The following is a 17,790-nucleotide window of genomic DNA, read 5'->3' on the forward strand; positions in this document are numbered from 1 at the left end:
AGCTGGGACCAAACGACGGGAGCTCGCCCCGCCGCGGGGATTCGAACCCCCGACCATACGATCGGCAAGTCCTAAGCATTGAGGTTTTACCCACAGCGCCACCCGCGTCCCATTGTGCAAATTAAGTTAATGCAAACCCACTTACAATTGCATGGTCACGTGCAAAATTTGAGGATGTGGTGAGAAACTGACCACTACCACCCCGCCACCTACCCTCCCTCCAAGAATGCCTAAGCAGACAAAGACACTGGCATTTCAATTTTTCAACATTTATTAGAAACATGACCCCAAAAGGGGGATCCTGCAGAACTGCAGTAGTACAAAATATAATTAAATTTTCAAACCAGTACAAAATAAAGCAAAACGGAGCAACAAAATACACAATAGGAAAACAAATCAGTACACCCAAATTTATGTCCACCTGTCACTTATATAGTATCTTGTGACAAGATATTTGGAGTGACAAAATCTGGGATCAATTAACACTTTAGATATGCAGTGCTGTTTTTCAAAAACTGTTTAAAGAAAGTGCATTTTTCCATCAGTGGGGAATAAACCAAGTTATCTGCTGAAAAATATAGGAGCGGGGGGGTGAAGAAGAGCAGCCCAGAAATAGATATGCTTCCTTATTTGATTTCACACAAGCCTAAAGCCATGCCCAATTTTATTCTGCTTGTGTCAGCTTTGTGGGAAAGTACAAAGCTGTTTGGCACCATTCAACAAAATATATAGAGATTGGTCTTTAGATATTGCTGGGCTTTTGATAACCAAGGGAATGCATGAGAAACCTCTCAAGAAGATGGTGGGGGAAAGTGCTGCCCCCCCCCACCAGAGCCTCAGATCCTGCCCTTGCATCATTCAAGGCTGCCAACAACTTGCCCCATACCCCAAATTATCAACATTGGTTTATAGTCACACAACACTAAAGATTCAAGATAAGAAAAAAAACAGGCATATAGTGATTTTTCTCCCTTATACAATGTTTGCTTGTTTACATACTAAGGAGAACGTAGAATTAGACAAAAACAGAAAACCACAGAAATTAAGTGCCACAAAAGTCCATTACAACAACACTTGAGCCTGTTTTAGAAAGCTAGACTTCTAAACAGTGTTTGATTTGCTCGATAGGCAAACACAAAAGAACACAAAATTATTGCTTCTTAAGAAGCTGGGACTTCTTCTCCCTGGGGCTTTTTTTTGCCCCTTTGGATGGAGTGTTTATTACAACCTAACACTTAACACCACCTGCTATACTTTTCTATTCTCACCTCATTCCTTCACTTAATGCTATTGAGAGAAAACCCCAATCCCATCCAGCATCTGCAGCAACACCTACCAACCTACCACTGTCCATCTAGCAACTCTCCCCACACTTTTTTCCAAGTGTCCCAAAGATCAGGGTGTTAGGTTTTAAAACCTGAGAAAGCACTTTTACTCAAAAAAACTGCAAGAAACAAACTACCAAAAGCTTGCTTGTCCTATTGAAAAATCTTCAGACATACAACCTCATGTATCTAAATCACCACATTCAAAACAATTTTGAACAGATACAAATGGTTGTTGGTTGTCATTCAGTAGTATTTCTTCCAAACTGTTGGTCTGTTGTTGGCCTTTCACCTCCCCTCATTCAGAAATGCCTGCCCTACCCTACAGTCCCATCTTGAAAGTTTCACTTCAGCACCTGGCTATAGGGGAGAGCCGAGGCCTGGGTCCACCACCGACCCACATAGCTTCTCTTGGCCTGTGGCAAGTACACAAAGGCATAAAGAGCCATTCAATTCAGCTCCTTGCCGACAAGTCTTCCACGAGATGTGCTGACACCATGAGGTCTTCCTTCCCTTTTCATCAGGGAATTTCTGCCTGGTGCATAATCTCTATGAGTGCAATTGTTAAAAGTCCAGAAAAAGCTGGATAAAAGACAACTGCATAAATGTCCTTTGATTGGTGCTCACTGGACATTGTTGTTGATAGTGCAAGGATCCACCTGGAAAAGAGGGAAGAACAGAGGGTGTGTGTAAGATGAAGGTCTATCAGCTCCAGAAGTCAGCTTGTAAATATTCTCTACTATTTATTTGAATTACTATTTTTGATTGCAAGACCACCTTGGGGGACTTGGCAGAATAATCCCATATAAATGAAATAAATTTTAAGGCTTTGCAACTGGATCCATTCCCCTTCAGGTAGAGTGCAAAAGCTGAAGTTTGGAATAGAACCTACTTAAGCCACAATAATATTCGCAAAGCTTGCTTTGCATGGCTGCTCTTCAGTGAACCCCACACCCCCATCTCTTCGCCCTGGTTTTATTCCTACCACTTGCAAGCCGTGTTTTATTCCTACCAGTTGCAAAATGTGCTGCAGTCACATTTTATTGTGTGACAAGAGTCGGATGTCTCACCTCTGTGTAGGTAGGCGGTGGCATGAACTTGAACTCTGGAGCATACATGAAGATGGGGCTGTCAAAGGAGTTGTCAAGCTCATCTAAAAGAGGGGTGGTGGGACTCTCCAGGCGGTGGTCTTCAGGAACAATGTCCAGGTAGCATGGAGGTGCTATATTGGAAAAAAAACAGATACACGTCAGTCCATTCTTTCCTAAATCTATCAAATACTTCTGGTGTAATGTGTTTGGAGCAACAGATACTTGATGGAATTTAGAAATCCTAGCTCTTCCCAAAACTGAGTGACAAGGCTGCTTCTTACCACCCGCTTTCTAAAGACCTCCAACCCCTGCAATTGTGTCCTTGCAGAGGCCCACCTTAACTCCTAACTAGAAGGCTACATTTTCAACAACAAAAAGGCATCCGGGAAGCTCTGCTCACCTTCTGGGGCATCTGGGATGTTGAGGTCCACCCAGCTCATCTCGGAACTGGTCTGGCTAGCCATGCTAGAGCTGCGGCTGCCAATGCCAGAAGACTTGCTGCCAATGACGAGTGGCAACTCCAGGATGATCTTCTTGGAGCCTGGGACACTGACATAGATCTGCAAAAAAACCACAGGAAAATATGTGGTGAGATGTAATGTGGTGCCTTCTTGAGAGAGATAATATAGTCTGTGGGGGATGTGGGGAAAGGAGGGCTACTCCATGCCTACAGGGATGTGTTTCAGGGCTTGAAAGCAGCTGTCATTAAATGCAAGATCTCTCAGACAGAATATATCAGAAGTATGGTGTTTTCTGTCTTGGCTTGCTGGGAATTAAGAGGTCAGCCATCTTGCAGTGAAGCTCTTTAATCCAGATCAAATGTCCTGTCCTTAAAGTTGTCAGGGCTTAAGTCTACTGGGATGTATCTCCCTTGGAAGTCTTAAGCCCAGAGGTATCTTAGCCAGTTTTGATAATGATGTACGAAATGCCTTTTAAAAACATTTCAGGTGACAGCCTAGAATTCAAAATAGATTCTGGGGCTATGCAGTTCCCAGAATTCACCCCTGAATATGACCTCAGTGCTTGAATTCAGTATGGATTCTGTAAGCCCTCAACAGAAGCCAAGAACAAGGAAGATTTGGGGGGGGGGGTTGCCTTTTTAAGCCCCTCACCTGCAAGAAGTACTCCACACGCAGGATGTTGCAGCCTAGTATGGACGGTTTGATCTTCTTGACCCGGAGGGTCTTGCCACGCCATGATTCAGACATGCCAGAGACAATGTGGTTGCCTCGGACGCATGAGAGCTTCTGGGAGAAGACCTTGGTCTGCCCATTGGCCAGGTAGGTGTGCTTAGCAACAATGGCTGCCTTGGGCATCACAATCCGGGAACAGGTGTTCTCAAAGTCGGCATTGATACATATGTCATCACCTGGTAAGAACAAGGAGAAGAAGCTTAGTTGTGGAAGACCTACAGAATTTGCCCACTGCAGCAGATCTTCATTGAGATCAGTTAGGTGCCACATTTTTCAATGATGACTTTCCCTGCTTGCATCCAAGCTCCTCATTAAATCCCCAAACCACACCTATATCTCCAGCCCTTGAACTATGCTCGGCTTGGAACAGCTAGCAGTTACAGGTCTGACTACTAGCCATTTACATCATTTATTCAAATTTTCCACCCTTCCTCATCAACTCCCGTTTCCTGAAGAGGAAAGGAGCCAGGCCTCACCTTCACAGAATCCTTTGCGGTCAATCCTGGCACTAACAGACACATGCCCATCAGGGATAAACATACAGGACACTTTCTTTTCCTTCTTGGCAGCTACAGGTGACTGAAAAGAAATGCACAAGAAGATATTGTTACATACATACATACATACATACATCCAACATTGACTAATTTCCAAAGTGTTGCTCCTGTTCATATGTACTATCTGTAGTCTCAGGAGTTCAGCCTTTGGTACCTTGCCAGACCTTCAATCACCCCTTGAGTTATAACTAATTATTCACAAGTATCTTGCTTCAACAGATAGTAAATGAGACAATTGGACACAGACTATTAATTTCAAGCTAAAGATGAACAGAGATGCATGTCTCTGTGAAGACTTTGAACCAACTGAACAGCAATTGGGAGTGAGAGAATTCCAAATTCTGAAGCAAAGTTCACTAAAAAATGCTGAAAGATGGCCTGTTTCAGATTAGCTGTGGCACTAAATCTACCTAAGCTGATGACTGACAAATGACCAAAGCTATCAAAGGACAACCTCAAGTGGTAATTACCATCAGGTCTGGAGTGTTGACGTCAATTTGATCCATGACCTCAAAGCGCTTCTTTATATCTTGAGTCGGGAAGGATGGACGATCCAAGAAAGCCTTCACCCAATAGTCAACGCAGCCATATTTGCCCTTGAAAGTAGTACCAAGCGGCCTGAAAGAATACAAATGTCTCATTAGACACAGGAAAGGCAGGCAAGCGGTGATAAATCCTGTATTTTAATACTAACGTATCAGTGGCCATGTCTGGCCAATACCTACCCCTGAGGTAGCTCAAATCCAAACTTGTACTCGTAGGTGTTTCCTGGTCTCAGAATCACAGAACCATCTGCATCTGGAAAGACACCACAGAAAGAGAAAAAGATGTTAGGCTTATAGAGAAAAGATTTTAAGTATTTTAAGATGACTAATAATGCAAGGTGTTTTTTATCAAGGTCAGTGCACTTTCAAAAAATTAAGCAGGTAAGAGATTTAAGCTTGAGTGGTGCCTAAGGAACCCCCATGTTCTGTTTTACCAACAAGTCAGCATTTCAAGAACTGCTGCTTTTCTCATCCTTAATACTAGCTGCTCACACATGCAATTAAGGTCTCAACTGTTTAAAAAAATTCAGTCTCCTTTCGTATCTGTGCGTCTGTCCAATTACAAACCAAAACGTCCAAGTTACAGAAGCCAACAGTCTAAAGAATTTCACATCTTCCTGGCTCTCCTCACTTGCTCTGATCTTCAGCCAAGTTGACGACTATACCCCTCTCCCAGGATGAGGGACTCCTCATACTGCTAGGCAATCACTACCTATTAATACATCCACTGCCAGGAGTCCCAGCTGGCCAGTTCCCTGCTGCGCCAACTGTTACTGGGACATACCGTACTCTCGGAAGTTTGCTTAGCAAGGGAACTACAATGATTTGAAGTTGCCGCTGGCCCTTTATTCAGAGGTGACCCATCACCCTGGACCCTTTGTTCAACTTCCTAGTAGTTCTCTGCTTTAGGTTATTCCCAAGCCTGAAAATTATCTCTCTCTTCTCTGCTGGCGCCTATTTGATGCTAATCTTTTGCTTGCATCTCAGACCTGCAAGGCTGCAATCTTAGAAGGGCTTACTTGGTAATCAAGCCCCATCAAGCTCATGGGGACTTAATTCCAAGTAAACACACATAGGACTGGGATGCAAGTTTTGAAAGCCAGTCTTTAAATGGGGTAGAGTTCCATTCCCACCCCATTCTGAGCCTGCGCTAGGTTTCAAACCTAGACAGAGAACCCAGAAAACATAGGAAGATACTGTACCCAGTACAAAAAAAAAACCTGCCCCCAAAAGCCAGTTTAAACAAGAAAAAGCAGAACTGGACCAAGTATTTAGAGCCAAGTATATATACGCCACTGAAGAGGACACCATTCCAACCAACTCATTAGCTTTGCAAACAGAAGTGTCCCAAGTTCAAGCCCCATCAGCATCTCAAAGAAAGGCTGGAAGAGACCCCTGCCTGAGAACTTGGAAAGCCACTGCTGCCCGTCCATGCAAACTGAGCTAGAGGAATCATTGGTATGACTCTATATAAGACGGCCTCCGATGTTCCTATGTAAAGCCAAAGGTGCCATCCTAAGTCTCCTTTCCCTACAGTCAGGTCCCCATGCATAGGACCAGGCTGCAAAAGCTACCCACTCGTTGGGCTCCTCAAAATTCCAGGAAGGGCTTTCAATTCTTTTCCAAAAGCGGAGACGCAAAACACGCGCCCCCCCCCCAAGACCATGATGCTCACCAGCTGGATGGTCGTCCAGGGTGAGGACATCTTCATAGCGAAGGTATTCCATCTCCTGCTTGCACTGCTGGGGCCCTTTGATCCACAGGACCTTGGCCACCCCGCAAGCCAGAACTCTGACCCGGGTGACCCGGGTGACTTCGGCCACCTCCACCACGACACGGCCAGCCACCTTGTCCCCGCTGCTGTAGACTTTGTCAGGCTCGCTGAAGGCCACTTCGAAGGTCTTGATCTTCTTGAACATCACCATGGTGACCCAACTGTTATTAGTATTCTCAGGCAAAAGGGTCAAAGTGGGCTGAGTTCCGAAAAGCTTAGCTTTTTATGCCCAGAAATATTTTAAGGGGACAAAACTGAAAAGGCAATATTTTTTTTAAAACAAAAGTTTCCCCCCTTTGTCTTCTCGAAATAAAAGGCGTAATAGCCAATTGGAGTGCTAAGGAACTCCTGCCTCCTCTCTTTCCCAAACCTGCCTCGGCTATTGGCACCGTCATCCGGATGCGGCCGTTTTATATGCGGCCCACACCCACCTTCCCCCTCCTTTACGCTGTTGATCTCAGGCAGCTCCATGCGGCCGGCTCGTGTACCCTCGTGCTGCCCTCGTGCACAGCGCTCCGATTGGCCGGTTCGCCGTGTTTACAGTCCCGGCAACCAATCGGAGGCCGGCCCGCGGCGCGTGGACAGTGTGTGTAGAAGAGATGCCGGCTGTAAGAAAAAATGAGAAACAGGCGGTTGGGAGGGGTGGGGTTGGGTGGGGAAATAGGAGAGCGGAGTGGCAGGAGGGTAGCCAATCGAGAGGCGAGAATGGTGGAGGAAAAAAGCGCCGCTAGCCAACGAGGCGCGGAGGGCGGGATTTAGCGGAGTTGTAGTAGCTGTGAGAAATTTCGCTTAAGCGGGGTGTGTGAGGGAAATTTTGATTAAGTTATTCAGGGATATATTGCACATCTCTCTATATATATTTATTACCTTCTCTGCCAAGTTTTGCAAGGGGAACTCCAAGCCTGCACCCCTCAGACCTCAATATGCCCCATTACTTTGGATAAAGGGAGGAAGGAACTAATCGCTTCATAAACTTTTTAATTAGCTTGAGGAGAAATTAGCTTGAGGAGAAAATATGTCCTTTAAATATTTACATGTTTCGTTTTTTAAACCTTTTCCTTTTACAAAGCACAACCAGTACTAAAAGATATTAAAAGAGGCTTGTGAACAAATATTTTAAAATTCTTGAAAGAGCATGGGGGTGACAATTGAACATTCTGCCAAAAAGTGTTTCCTTAGAGTTTTAGTTTACAAAGCTTGTGGCTCAAGCAGCATGTCACTAATCCAGCCCCCCCCCCCCCCGCAATAATAAGAGGTTAAATTGGCAAAGGAAAAATTGAAGGGACAGTTCTAAAAAGGAGAAGCCCAAATTGGATCTGACCGTCCTCTCAAGATGGTCTTGGAAATCCAAAAACATTTCTCGGAATGTGAAAGAGAAATTGAAAGAATATAATCAAATGCTAACAAAGGTTAAAAGGAACACGACCAGTTAAAATCAGATTTAAACAGCAGATCCAATGCCCCAGGCATCAAAAAAAGCTGTTCTTAAAAAAGTTACAGGCTAGTAAAACTGGTGTTTATTACACAAAAGTGTAGCAGATCCAATTAATCTTTAATTCCTAAAATGTAGCATTTAGTCATGCTTAGAAGTTCTGATTTCCTTTGAAGCATACATTTATGTAAAAACTCAGTGTTTGCAAATAAACAGAAATACCAATTTGTGTGGCACACACGTACTTTAATTCACCACACTCACACTCCTTTACAACTGCTTTACTTTGGGAGTAGCCCTTTTCCTAAGAGAAATGCTGCTCAATGACATCCTTTACATTGAAAAAACTTCCAACCTTGTCCACGAATATGATGCTTTGTCTTATTTTTCCAGCTGCGTGCACACTGTACATTTAAAGCACACACACACACACACACACACACACACAAATCATGGGAACTTTTGTTTGTTAAGATTACTGGGAATTGCAGCTCTGAGGTATAAACTACAGTTCCCAGGATTCGGGGGGGGGGGTGGAGGGGAGAGTGTGCTTAAAACTTTTGGTGCATACGCAGAAGAGTCAACCTTAGCTGGTCTCAGCTGGGTCAGTCTGCATCTCAATTGCTGCTTTGTTAGTTTTCTCTCGGGCGTCAAATGCATTCTGCAAATGTCAGAGAAGTTTTTGCCCTGCTACGGGCTTATGGCCAGTGGTGCTTGCGATCCAAGGCACGTTCCAGAAATAGTATCCTTCTCAAGTACTCTCTTCTCTGCCAGACTGCTTTTAACCTTTGGCTCCCTGACCTCAATTCGGCCATAAGCATAGCACAGTGTTCCTGAAGGTACGCTGAAGGAAATAACAATAGGGTTTGCGTGTTTTGAGCTACACACACCCAAGATCACATCTTCAAATTCTGTGTTAATTACCGTATTTTTCGCTCTATAGGACGCACTTTTTCCCCTCCAAAAATGAAGGGGAAATGTGTGTGCGTCCTATGGAGCGAATGCAGGCTTTCGCTGAAGCCTGGAGAGCGAGAGGGGTTGGTGCGCACCGACCCCTCTTGCTCTCCAGGCTTCAGGAAGCTATCCGCAAGCCTTCGGAGCGATACGTACAACTGCCGCTGCGCTCCCCAGGCTTCAGGCAGCTATCCGCGGGAGTTCCCGCCAGGCTCCGAAGGCTTGTGGAGAGCTGCCTGTTCTGGGGGCTGGGGTCGGGGGAAGCTCGGGCTTCCCCCGTCCCCAGCCCCACGGCTTAAAACAAAGCCGCGCACAGCTTCTCCCAGCTGGAGAGGTTGCGCGTGGCTAAAGAGGAAGCCAAGACAGCCAGCGGGATGGATCCCACTCGCTGTCTTGGCTTCTTTGCTCTTTGGGGCTGGGGGGGGGGAATAATATTTTCTTTATTTCCCCACCAAAAAACTAGGTGCGCCCTATGGTCCGGTGCGCCCTATAGAGCGAAAAATACGGTAATCTAGGTCTGCCATCACCCAACTGGGGCCCTCCGGATGTTTTGGACTATAACTTCCATCAGCATCAGCCAGCATGTAGTCCAAAATGTCAGGATGGCATCGGGTTGCTGAAACCTGATCTAGAACACTGTTTTCTTTAAACTATATTGTGGGAAGTCCTGGGGTTTCTTAGAAACATATCAGGGGCTAGTGAATGTGAAGATTGATCATGGCTGACAAGCTTCCCTGAAATACGCTGCTTGGTCATCCCACTACCATACTTCTGTTGCAAGGCATCATCATCACACAGGACTGTTGAGCGTGTACTAAATTCAGCTGCACTCTCAGTTCACAATGGTGAGGCCCCCAGGCTTGTGCAGGGTGGGGGCAGCTGGGTACACTTGTCCCAAGACTTGGAGGACTCAGCTAGTTGTGTGGTGGGGGCCTGCCAGGGACCGGCTGCTTTTTTGTTTGCATTTATAACTTAATTCTAACAAGACTCCTGTCCCGGGCCCTAGAAGTCCTCAGTTCCATTTGAATTGACTGGTACGCTTCCATCTTCTGCAGAGCAAAGCTGTCCCACGACAGCTAGCAGGCAAGTCACTGTGGTAAGGGATCCCTTGAGATATAATTTAAAAGCAAACATCCAAGTGGTTAGGAATTGTTGGATTTATAGGGAGTTGGACTGAATGATCTCTTGGGGACTCTCCAACTCTGCGGTTATGTGCTTCTATTGCATTGCCAGCTCTGCAGTTCTCACTTCTGTGTTTCCATTGTCTTGCTTAGAAGCAAACTCAATGCCTCCTTATGCAGCAAAATCATTGACTGAAATGTAAGCAACCATACCCAAAACAGGATTTCAGGTCAGATTGGAAAAGGAACTTCATTTTTATTCCATAACAAATAGGAAGAAATTGATAATACAGGCTTGGGTTTCAACTGACTGGTCTTTTATTTATTTATATTTATTGATGTCTTGGATTTAAAGCCTACCGTTCCTTCCAAATGAGTTCAAGGCAGCAAACGACAAGTGAGAAAAAAATAAGAGCAATTTGAATACTGCTGCAGACGGGGACATTTCTCAACTTTATTGTTGAAAGTGGAAAATTTTCAGTAGGTACCAAACAGACAACAGAAGATAGCACCTGTCTATTATCCAGGGAGAGGAAATTCCACAGGGTGGGTGCCACAACACTAAAGCCCCACTTTCTACATTGTATGGAATCCAGACCTCCTGGTAAGACAGTATTTGCAGAGGAGTGCAGTGATCAACTGGGTATTTAAGGGATCAGATGATCTCTAAAGTATCCTGGTCCCAAGCTGCATAGGGCTTTATTCGCCAAAACCAGCACCTTGAACTTAGCCTTCAACTGCAGGGTAACATGTTGGCGATATTCTGCCTCAATGAATCATTGAGCTGCCACATTTTGCACCAGCTGCAGGTTCCACACCATCCTCAAGGGCAACCCCACAGAGTACATTGCAGTAATCCAGTTATTATTAAATGCAGTTATGAAAAAATTACATGTGGCTGTAGGAAGACAGCTGTTATTTGCCGTTCGTACTTGACAGATGTATGGGGCTGGAAAGGCAAATTTTATACTTGTCACAATGCAGAAGGTGAATATTCACTCGTTTCTAGAGCTTCTGGTACTTTCTGTTATTTCCCCCCTTCCACCCAGTCTGGAATGCCAGAGAGAGAGAGATCCCAGCTGCTGAAGTGCATTCTTCTGGCAACTGTTTTTCCTTGTTCTTTTCCTCTGTTAACAAATACCCTTCTGGTCTGTTTACACAAAATATAAATATATAGCCATATAAGGTTTCCTTCACACAATAAACTGCTCCTACTAAAGCCTGCTAAAGGGATCTGCTCTGCTTGAAGTCAAATTGTTCTCAAAAATCTTCCACTCATTGTAGATAGGAGGGGGTAAGCAATTCAAAGGACTGAGAATATGGTTTTTCTATTTCAGGACCGGGTGCAATGAGGAAAAGTTCATCTTTAATGGATTTGCAGACAAAAAGGTCAAACTGGACATAATATTATATACATCTTTCCATTTACTCTGCATGCTTTTTCAGAATCCAAATAGCAGCTGCAGGGGAGAAGGCTGGTAATTATTGAGATTGCAGCAGGCAGGGAAATGTAGCTTTCACCCCCTGCAATGGTTTGGATGAAAATACTGGAATGTGCCAAACTGACTTGAATAAAGAACTGAAAGCAGGGGGTTTAGATTGTTAGACTGTGGACACTCATAATATGCAATGCCTATTCAACATCTTCCTTAAAGTTGTCTACACAAGTAATTAGATTTATATGCAAGATGGAACGTTTTGGTCCAGTTCCTATTACAGTATAAAAGATGTTCAGAGACTTATTTCCCACTCCACCCTTCCTTCTTACTATCTAACTCTTCCTCACACACTCTCACCTATCTGAAGACAACAGGATCTTTGCCTATGGCACTGGCTGAATAACTGTGGAATTTATTACAGAATGCCAGGGAACTTAGATGGTAAGATACGTTAGGAAAACTTAAAACATTTTTTAAAAACTGAGATAGGCTGGAAGAAGTTAGGAGCCTATATTTCAGTTAGGGTAGGAAATCTAATTTTCTTCTTATCAATGCAATTAAACTGCTGTTTGCATAAATTATTTTGTCGATGGAATTTGCCCTTTAGTGGTTATTTATAACTAGCCAGCATGACCAAATGGTTTGTATAAGGGTGAAAGCTATATTTTAAATTGTGCATTGTCTCTACCATCTCCAAGTCTGTTCCAAACTGATGCTTGTGGACATTTACTGATATTGCTAGCTTAATGTTTTAGACATGGCAAGATTGCTTACTCAGATTGCTTACTCAGTCAAAAGGATAAAAAAAAATCACAAGACAATTAAGGCTGTCATGGTGCACCACGTGAGAGGGAGAAAGGCAGATCATCCCCTTTATGTGTACCAGATCCCTTCTGGGTTCAAAGAAGAAAAACTTTCACAGAGTGGAGGAGCAGGGGACATTCTCCAGCTTATTTGATGCCTGTAGGAGGAGCGCTACTAACAGCGCTTGCTCCAGCGGTTTGGGATTGCTTTGGGCATGACAGCCATAGTTGGCCTCTCTAGCCTGGAAGAAGTAGGGACATGCAAACTGAGAATTTGCTAACACCACATCGCATCTTAGATAGTCTCTGTTAGGTAGCACTGTTAAATGGCAGCACTGTTAGGGTGGAGAGCCCTCTGCTGGTCTTATCCAGCATTGCCATTCCCCTGGAGCCAGTTTTGGGAGTTCATGATATGTATTCATTATAAGTAAAAGCTATGGTTTTCCCAGTAGTGATGTATGGAAGTGAAAGCTGGACTATAAAGAAGGCTGATCACCGAAGAATTGATGCTTTTGAAATATGGTGCTGGAGGAGACTCTTGAGAGTCCCATGGACTGCAAGAAGATCAAACCTCTCCATTCTGAAGGAAATCAGCCCTGAGTGCTCACTGGAAGGACAGATCCTGAAGCTGAGGCTCCAATACTTTGGCCACCTCATGAGAAGAGAAGACTCCCTGGAAAAGACCCTGATGTTGGGAAAGATGAAGATGAAGGGCACAAGGAGAAGGGGACGACAGAGGACGAGATGGTTGGATAGTGTTCACAAAGCTACCAGCATGAGTTTGACCAAACTGCGGGAGGCAGTGGAAGACAGAAGTGCCTGGAGTGCTCTGGTCCATGGGGTCACGAAGAGTCGGACACGACTAAACGACTAAACAACAACAAAATTTGTATCCCTTTTTTTCAGTAGCATGCTGGAGGAAGCTAACAAAATACTATTGCTCAAAATCTTTGGAACAATTCAGTACAAATTAATAGCAAACATAAGGAATGCCATGGTGACGTCAGGATTAGATTACTGCAACACATTCTGTGTGGGGCTTCCCTTTCACCTGCAGTTAGTCCAGAATGCTGCAGCATGATTGCTAAGAGGAGCGAGACTCTGTCAACATATAACACCTCTGCTCAGAGATCTGCACTAGGTGCTCATTTGCTTCTCAAGGCCAAAGTCAAGGTGTTACTATCAGTATATAAAGACCTGAACAATTTGGGACCAGTTTGCTTCCAGGATCACCGTACACTATAGATGCCCAAATGACTGCTTCAGCCTGCAGAGCTAGCACTGTTACAGGTGCCACATAATACTTGTTCTGCGCTTGTAAGAAATCAGTCTTTTAGTATGGCAGCACCTACACTTTATAGCTCCCTGCCCGTTAACATCAGGCTTCCATTGTACTCTTTTTGATGCTTGCTAAAGACATTTTTGTTCAGGCAAACCTATCCAGACACACAAAACCTGAGATTAAACACGTGCCTTTTTAGCCTATTCTTGGTTTTAATTATATTTTGAATGTTTTAAAGTATCTGCTTTTTACCGTTTTTATCAGTAATTCTGTTATATTTTTATTATGATCAAGCAGCATGCAAATTTTGTTAAATAAATAAATGCAGCATAGCATCCAGAACTATCATAGGCATTGGAGAGGCAGGAGGATAATTCTATCAAGTTCCTTTCTATCAGAATCAAATCAGCTATCTTTCAGAAGAACCATGTGTCATTTCTGACCCCTCTAGCCCTATGTTATGTACTCTCCTGCAGTGGTGTAGCATGGTTTGCCAGTGCCCAGGGCAGGGCAAGTGTTGCCCCCCCCCCCCCCCCGTGGACTGGGCAGCTGGAGTGGAGGCATGCTTGCACTCTGCTGAAATAGCAGGACTCCACCAAATCCAACTGCCTCTTCTGGTAGGTCTCAAGTACAGGATTACACCTTCAGTGATGCAGCCAGTAATTACGTTTAGCATAATTACATTTAGCATTATGTGCAGTGTTCAGAGTATGAGTGCTTCACAGGCTGGGCACATGAAAAATAAATTCAAAATGCAGCTAAATGTTTCTTTTTCTCAATTCGGATCAAATACGGTTTGAGGAAACTTCCTCAAAATGCAGTATTTCATAAGAAAGGGCATGATGGATACAGATATATACGGATTGCGGCTGGTGTGTACACTGCTTCCCAGACCTGTGGTGGGAGTGCACTGCATGCAGAGTCAACGAGAACATGTACACAGGCACGTAATTATCTTGAAATCTTTACAACAACCCTTTAAGTTAGGTAACTCTTTATTATCTCCATGTTGCAGAAGGGAGGAAGGGCTGTAGTGGAGATTGCAGTTTGCCTAGGGCTACGTAATGAGTTCATGACAGAAGTAAATGTTGAACCCCAAGGTCTTCTTGAGTAGGAGCTCCAGCAGCTAAATTCCATAAATTTGGCATTAATTTGTATTGCTTACCATCCATTTCTGCCTGCATTTCAAGACTTTCTTTGCTACTACAAACACTAGAAACGTATGCTTTCTTTTAAAATTTCAAACTTGAGATTCACAGAAAAATGCAAATAACCTCATGGGTAGCCTACCAGTTTCTATTCAATTGTTTTCACAAGGAAACAAGCAAACCCTCAGAGGTCCATTTGGTGGATTTGTCTGTTGATTTTTCTTTCTTTTATCCCAGATTTAGGAGTGGAGAATGTACTTGATGTGCATCTTTTTTCCCCCCTGGAAATAATTCTACGATTTAAACTTTCAACTCTGTATCCCAAACAAAAGGTGGTAAATTTATCATGTGCAGCCTAATAGGTTTTTATGTCCCAAAATTACAATACCCCAGATAGACTTCTGTGAGATAGAATGTTGCTTAAAGCAAACGTTATCCCACACTTCCCAGTGCATTTTTCCATCACTTATTGCAAAATAACAACAACAAATATCTTCATGAAGATGGTTTGTTGTGCAATACCTCAAAATTGTTGGTATTTTGCTTGTATTTTGGTTGAAAGGAAGATGGCTCCATAACTGGTAGGGTTCACATGGTGGAAGTGTGAGAAAACAAAGAGTTTGGTAAGCCTCCCTCCCTCAGTGAGGAGCAGTGAGCTAGCTAAGCCTGGCAGGACATCATATTCTACGGTCTTAACCGCTTCATGCTTTAAATAAAGCATGTTGGTTATGTGAGGCTGGATATCCCACAAAAATTTGGCAAAAGCCTGAGAAATACTGCTTTTATTGATGGATCCTGCCCTCTAGAGGTCACTGGTTTGCTTGCAGGGTGTTCACACACCTTCCCATTAATCATTTGTTCACCCTATACTTTCCCATGCATATTGCCATCACTTCCAAACAGCAAAAAGTCCCTTTTCCTGTTGATATGAAGGGGGTGGGTGTTGTTCTGCCTACTGTAGCCACTGAAATTACATGGCTGTCCGAATGTTTTAAACTGTTATGCCTTAACTTAATGCTTTTTGTGTATATTGTGAACTAGTTCAAGATTCATGAATGAAAAAGGGTGTTAATACAAATGTAAAGAGTCCTCTTGAGCATGTACTGAGTGCTTTCCCCTCCCCAATGAATAATCAAATCACAACTAGTGTTAAACAACAAGGGCACAGGCTTTCACAGGACAGAGTATAGTATCCAGGGTCTTTCATGTCTGGAATCAACCACTGTGGCTTAATTGCTTACATGTAAGGACTGTGGCTGAGCACAGCAGACAAACTCTCCCCCTCTTAATGCACTGATAGGACACAGGCACTGATTCCTACCCATCTCCTTCATATTTCCCATCTGTTTTCTTTTTGCATTACAGAACATCTTCCTCCTACTCAGTGTGGGGGAGAAGGGCTTATTTGTCTTTCAAGTACTTAGTCATGTTTTGTCACAACCTAAATGCTAATTTGCTGATTCGATGCTTCATATAATAGTTGGTATTTGTAACTGCCATGGAGCTGTGAACAGAGGAAACATGGCTGGGCACTCTTGGATCTGTGGTTCTGAGGGTAAACATGATCTCAGAGCCATCTGCGAGTATATCTGCCATGAGAGCCAGTGTGGCGTAATGTTGAGCCATGACCTGAGAGACCAGGGTTCAAATCCCTGGGTGCAGGACCTGAGTGCAACAGCAACTCTCCCCACTTGTGATTCCCAGGAACCGGATATAATATTCAGAAACAGACTTCCGGGGTGGTGCCATCGGCAATGGCGGACTCCCTCTGAACAGGAGGGACTAGCTCCGCGGGAAACGGGTCTTTTCCGCTACGGCGAAGCGGGGACCCTTTTAAAAATCACAGGCGGATGAAGCCTGTGACCATGGGACTCGGCTGGCACCTTTAGCGCCCCCCCAACTCGCTAAGGAACCCACTAACGGGCTCCGAAGTGAAGAGGGGGAAGTGGCGCGGTGCTGTGAGTCAATTGCTATTTCCGTGGAGCGAAGCCGCACAGCCGTTGCCGGAGAGCGCTGCCTTTTTCCTGGGACAATTTGGACTCTAAAATAAGCACCCGTGAGTACTTAGATTTTGAACAACTGGACATTAGATAAGGACTTGCGAGCAGAAAGGAATTGGATTTTAAAAACCTTTTTTAATTTGGTACGGAACGGGAAGGTCTAAACAGGAAGTCAGCCTTCCGTTCTTCTGTAGACAGAATAAAGCAAAGACAACGTAAACTAGAGCTTAGAAAATCGCCTTTAAAGGATTGGATTTCATCATTTAAAATTGTGGAACCCCCCTTCGACAGCAGGAGAAGGAGGGGGATCTTTTCCGGACTGTTTAAAGTGAGTTTAAAGTAAAGTAACTTTCCTCCGTCCTGATCCTGGAGCGGGGTGTCAGGACTGACGTTTGAAGTTCATTGACCAGAGACAAGTATTTTGACAGATAGCTAAAAGAAGAGAAACATAGTGATTCCACTGCTTCCCTTCGCATCTTTAAGCAACAAATATTGACAAAGTATCTCAAAAAGGGAAACTTTGTTGCAAGAACAAATAGAAGTTTTCCCCCTAGAGGGAGACTGCCAACTCCAGAGAGCCGGCAGTTGTTACAGATAACAATCGTGGGAACAGGCATTCGACCTTGCAGGACAATGTATTCAGAAGCTTTGTAGTGTGCTTTCTATAAAACAAATGCCCTACTGGAACAATTACATGAAAAGGTGAATTGGATGGCGACTTCGACTAGAAATTTTGAACAGGCAGTGGGAAATTTTGAACAGACAGTGGGAAAATATGTGGAGCCCACCCAGGAATTAAATCAGGAGTGTGTCCTGACAGAACAGGCCCAACAGGAATATGAGTTTTCGGATTTGACAAATGAACTTGGAAAAAGCCAGATTTGGAAAGAAAAAGTTTGGTTTGGCTTGGAAATGGGGGGCTGGATTGACCCCACTATGCTGGGATGTTTGGACTTTTCAAATCTGACAATGGGCCATGAGATGTTTGGGATTGTGGGGGCTCTTAATTTCGGAGGGTCTTTGAAACATGCTTTTAAATACCATATGGAACTCAGTGTTGAATCTGGAAAAGGGGCTGATCTGTCGAGAAGGGTTAAAAATATTGCCAAGCTGGAGTTACCACGAG

General features: G+C 44.0%; 1 protein-coding gene and 1 long non-coding RNA gene across 2 annotated transcripts; one reads left to right on the forward strand and one right to left on the reverse strand.

Moving 5' to 3' along the window:
• Positions 1 to 253: 253 nt before the first annotated feature.
• TXNIP (thioredoxin interacting protein) lies at positions 254 to 6,881 on the reverse strand. The gene is made up of 8 exons (XM_080984462.1): positions 6,387 to 6,881; positions 4,892 to 4,964; positions 4,637 to 4,784; positions 4,086 to 4,188; positions 3,529 to 3,785; positions 2,817 to 2,976; positions 2,396 to 2,547; positions 254 to 1,984 (listed from the first exon to the last, which is right to left on the reverse strand). The coding sequence occupies exons 1-8, from the start codon at positions 6,634 to 6,636 to the stop codon at positions 1,949 to 1,951; spliced, it is 1,179 nt and encodes a 392-aa protein (XP_080840588.1). The 5' UTR covers positions 6,637 to 6,881; the 3' UTR covers positions 254 to 1,948.
• A 363-nt stretch (positions 6,882 to 7,244) lies between these two features.
• On the forward strand, positions 7,245 to 12,647 carry LOC308464856. The gene is made up of 4 exons (XR_013980161.1): positions 7,245 to 7,283; positions 9,927 to 9,967; positions 10,146 to 10,222; positions 10,348 to 12,647. It is a non-coding gene; the product is annotated as an uncharacterized lncRNA (long non-coding RNA).
• The last annotated feature ends 5,143 nt before the right edge of the window (positions 12,648 to 17,790 follow it).

The sequence above is a fragment of the Podarcis pityusensis genome (genome assembly GCF_964106645.2).
Source record: "Podarcis pityusensis genome assembly, chromosome: 16".
NCBI classification, from domain to species: domain Eukaryota; kingdom Metazoa; phylum Chordata; class Lepidosauria; order Squamata; family Lacertidae; genus Podarcis; species Podarcis pityusensis.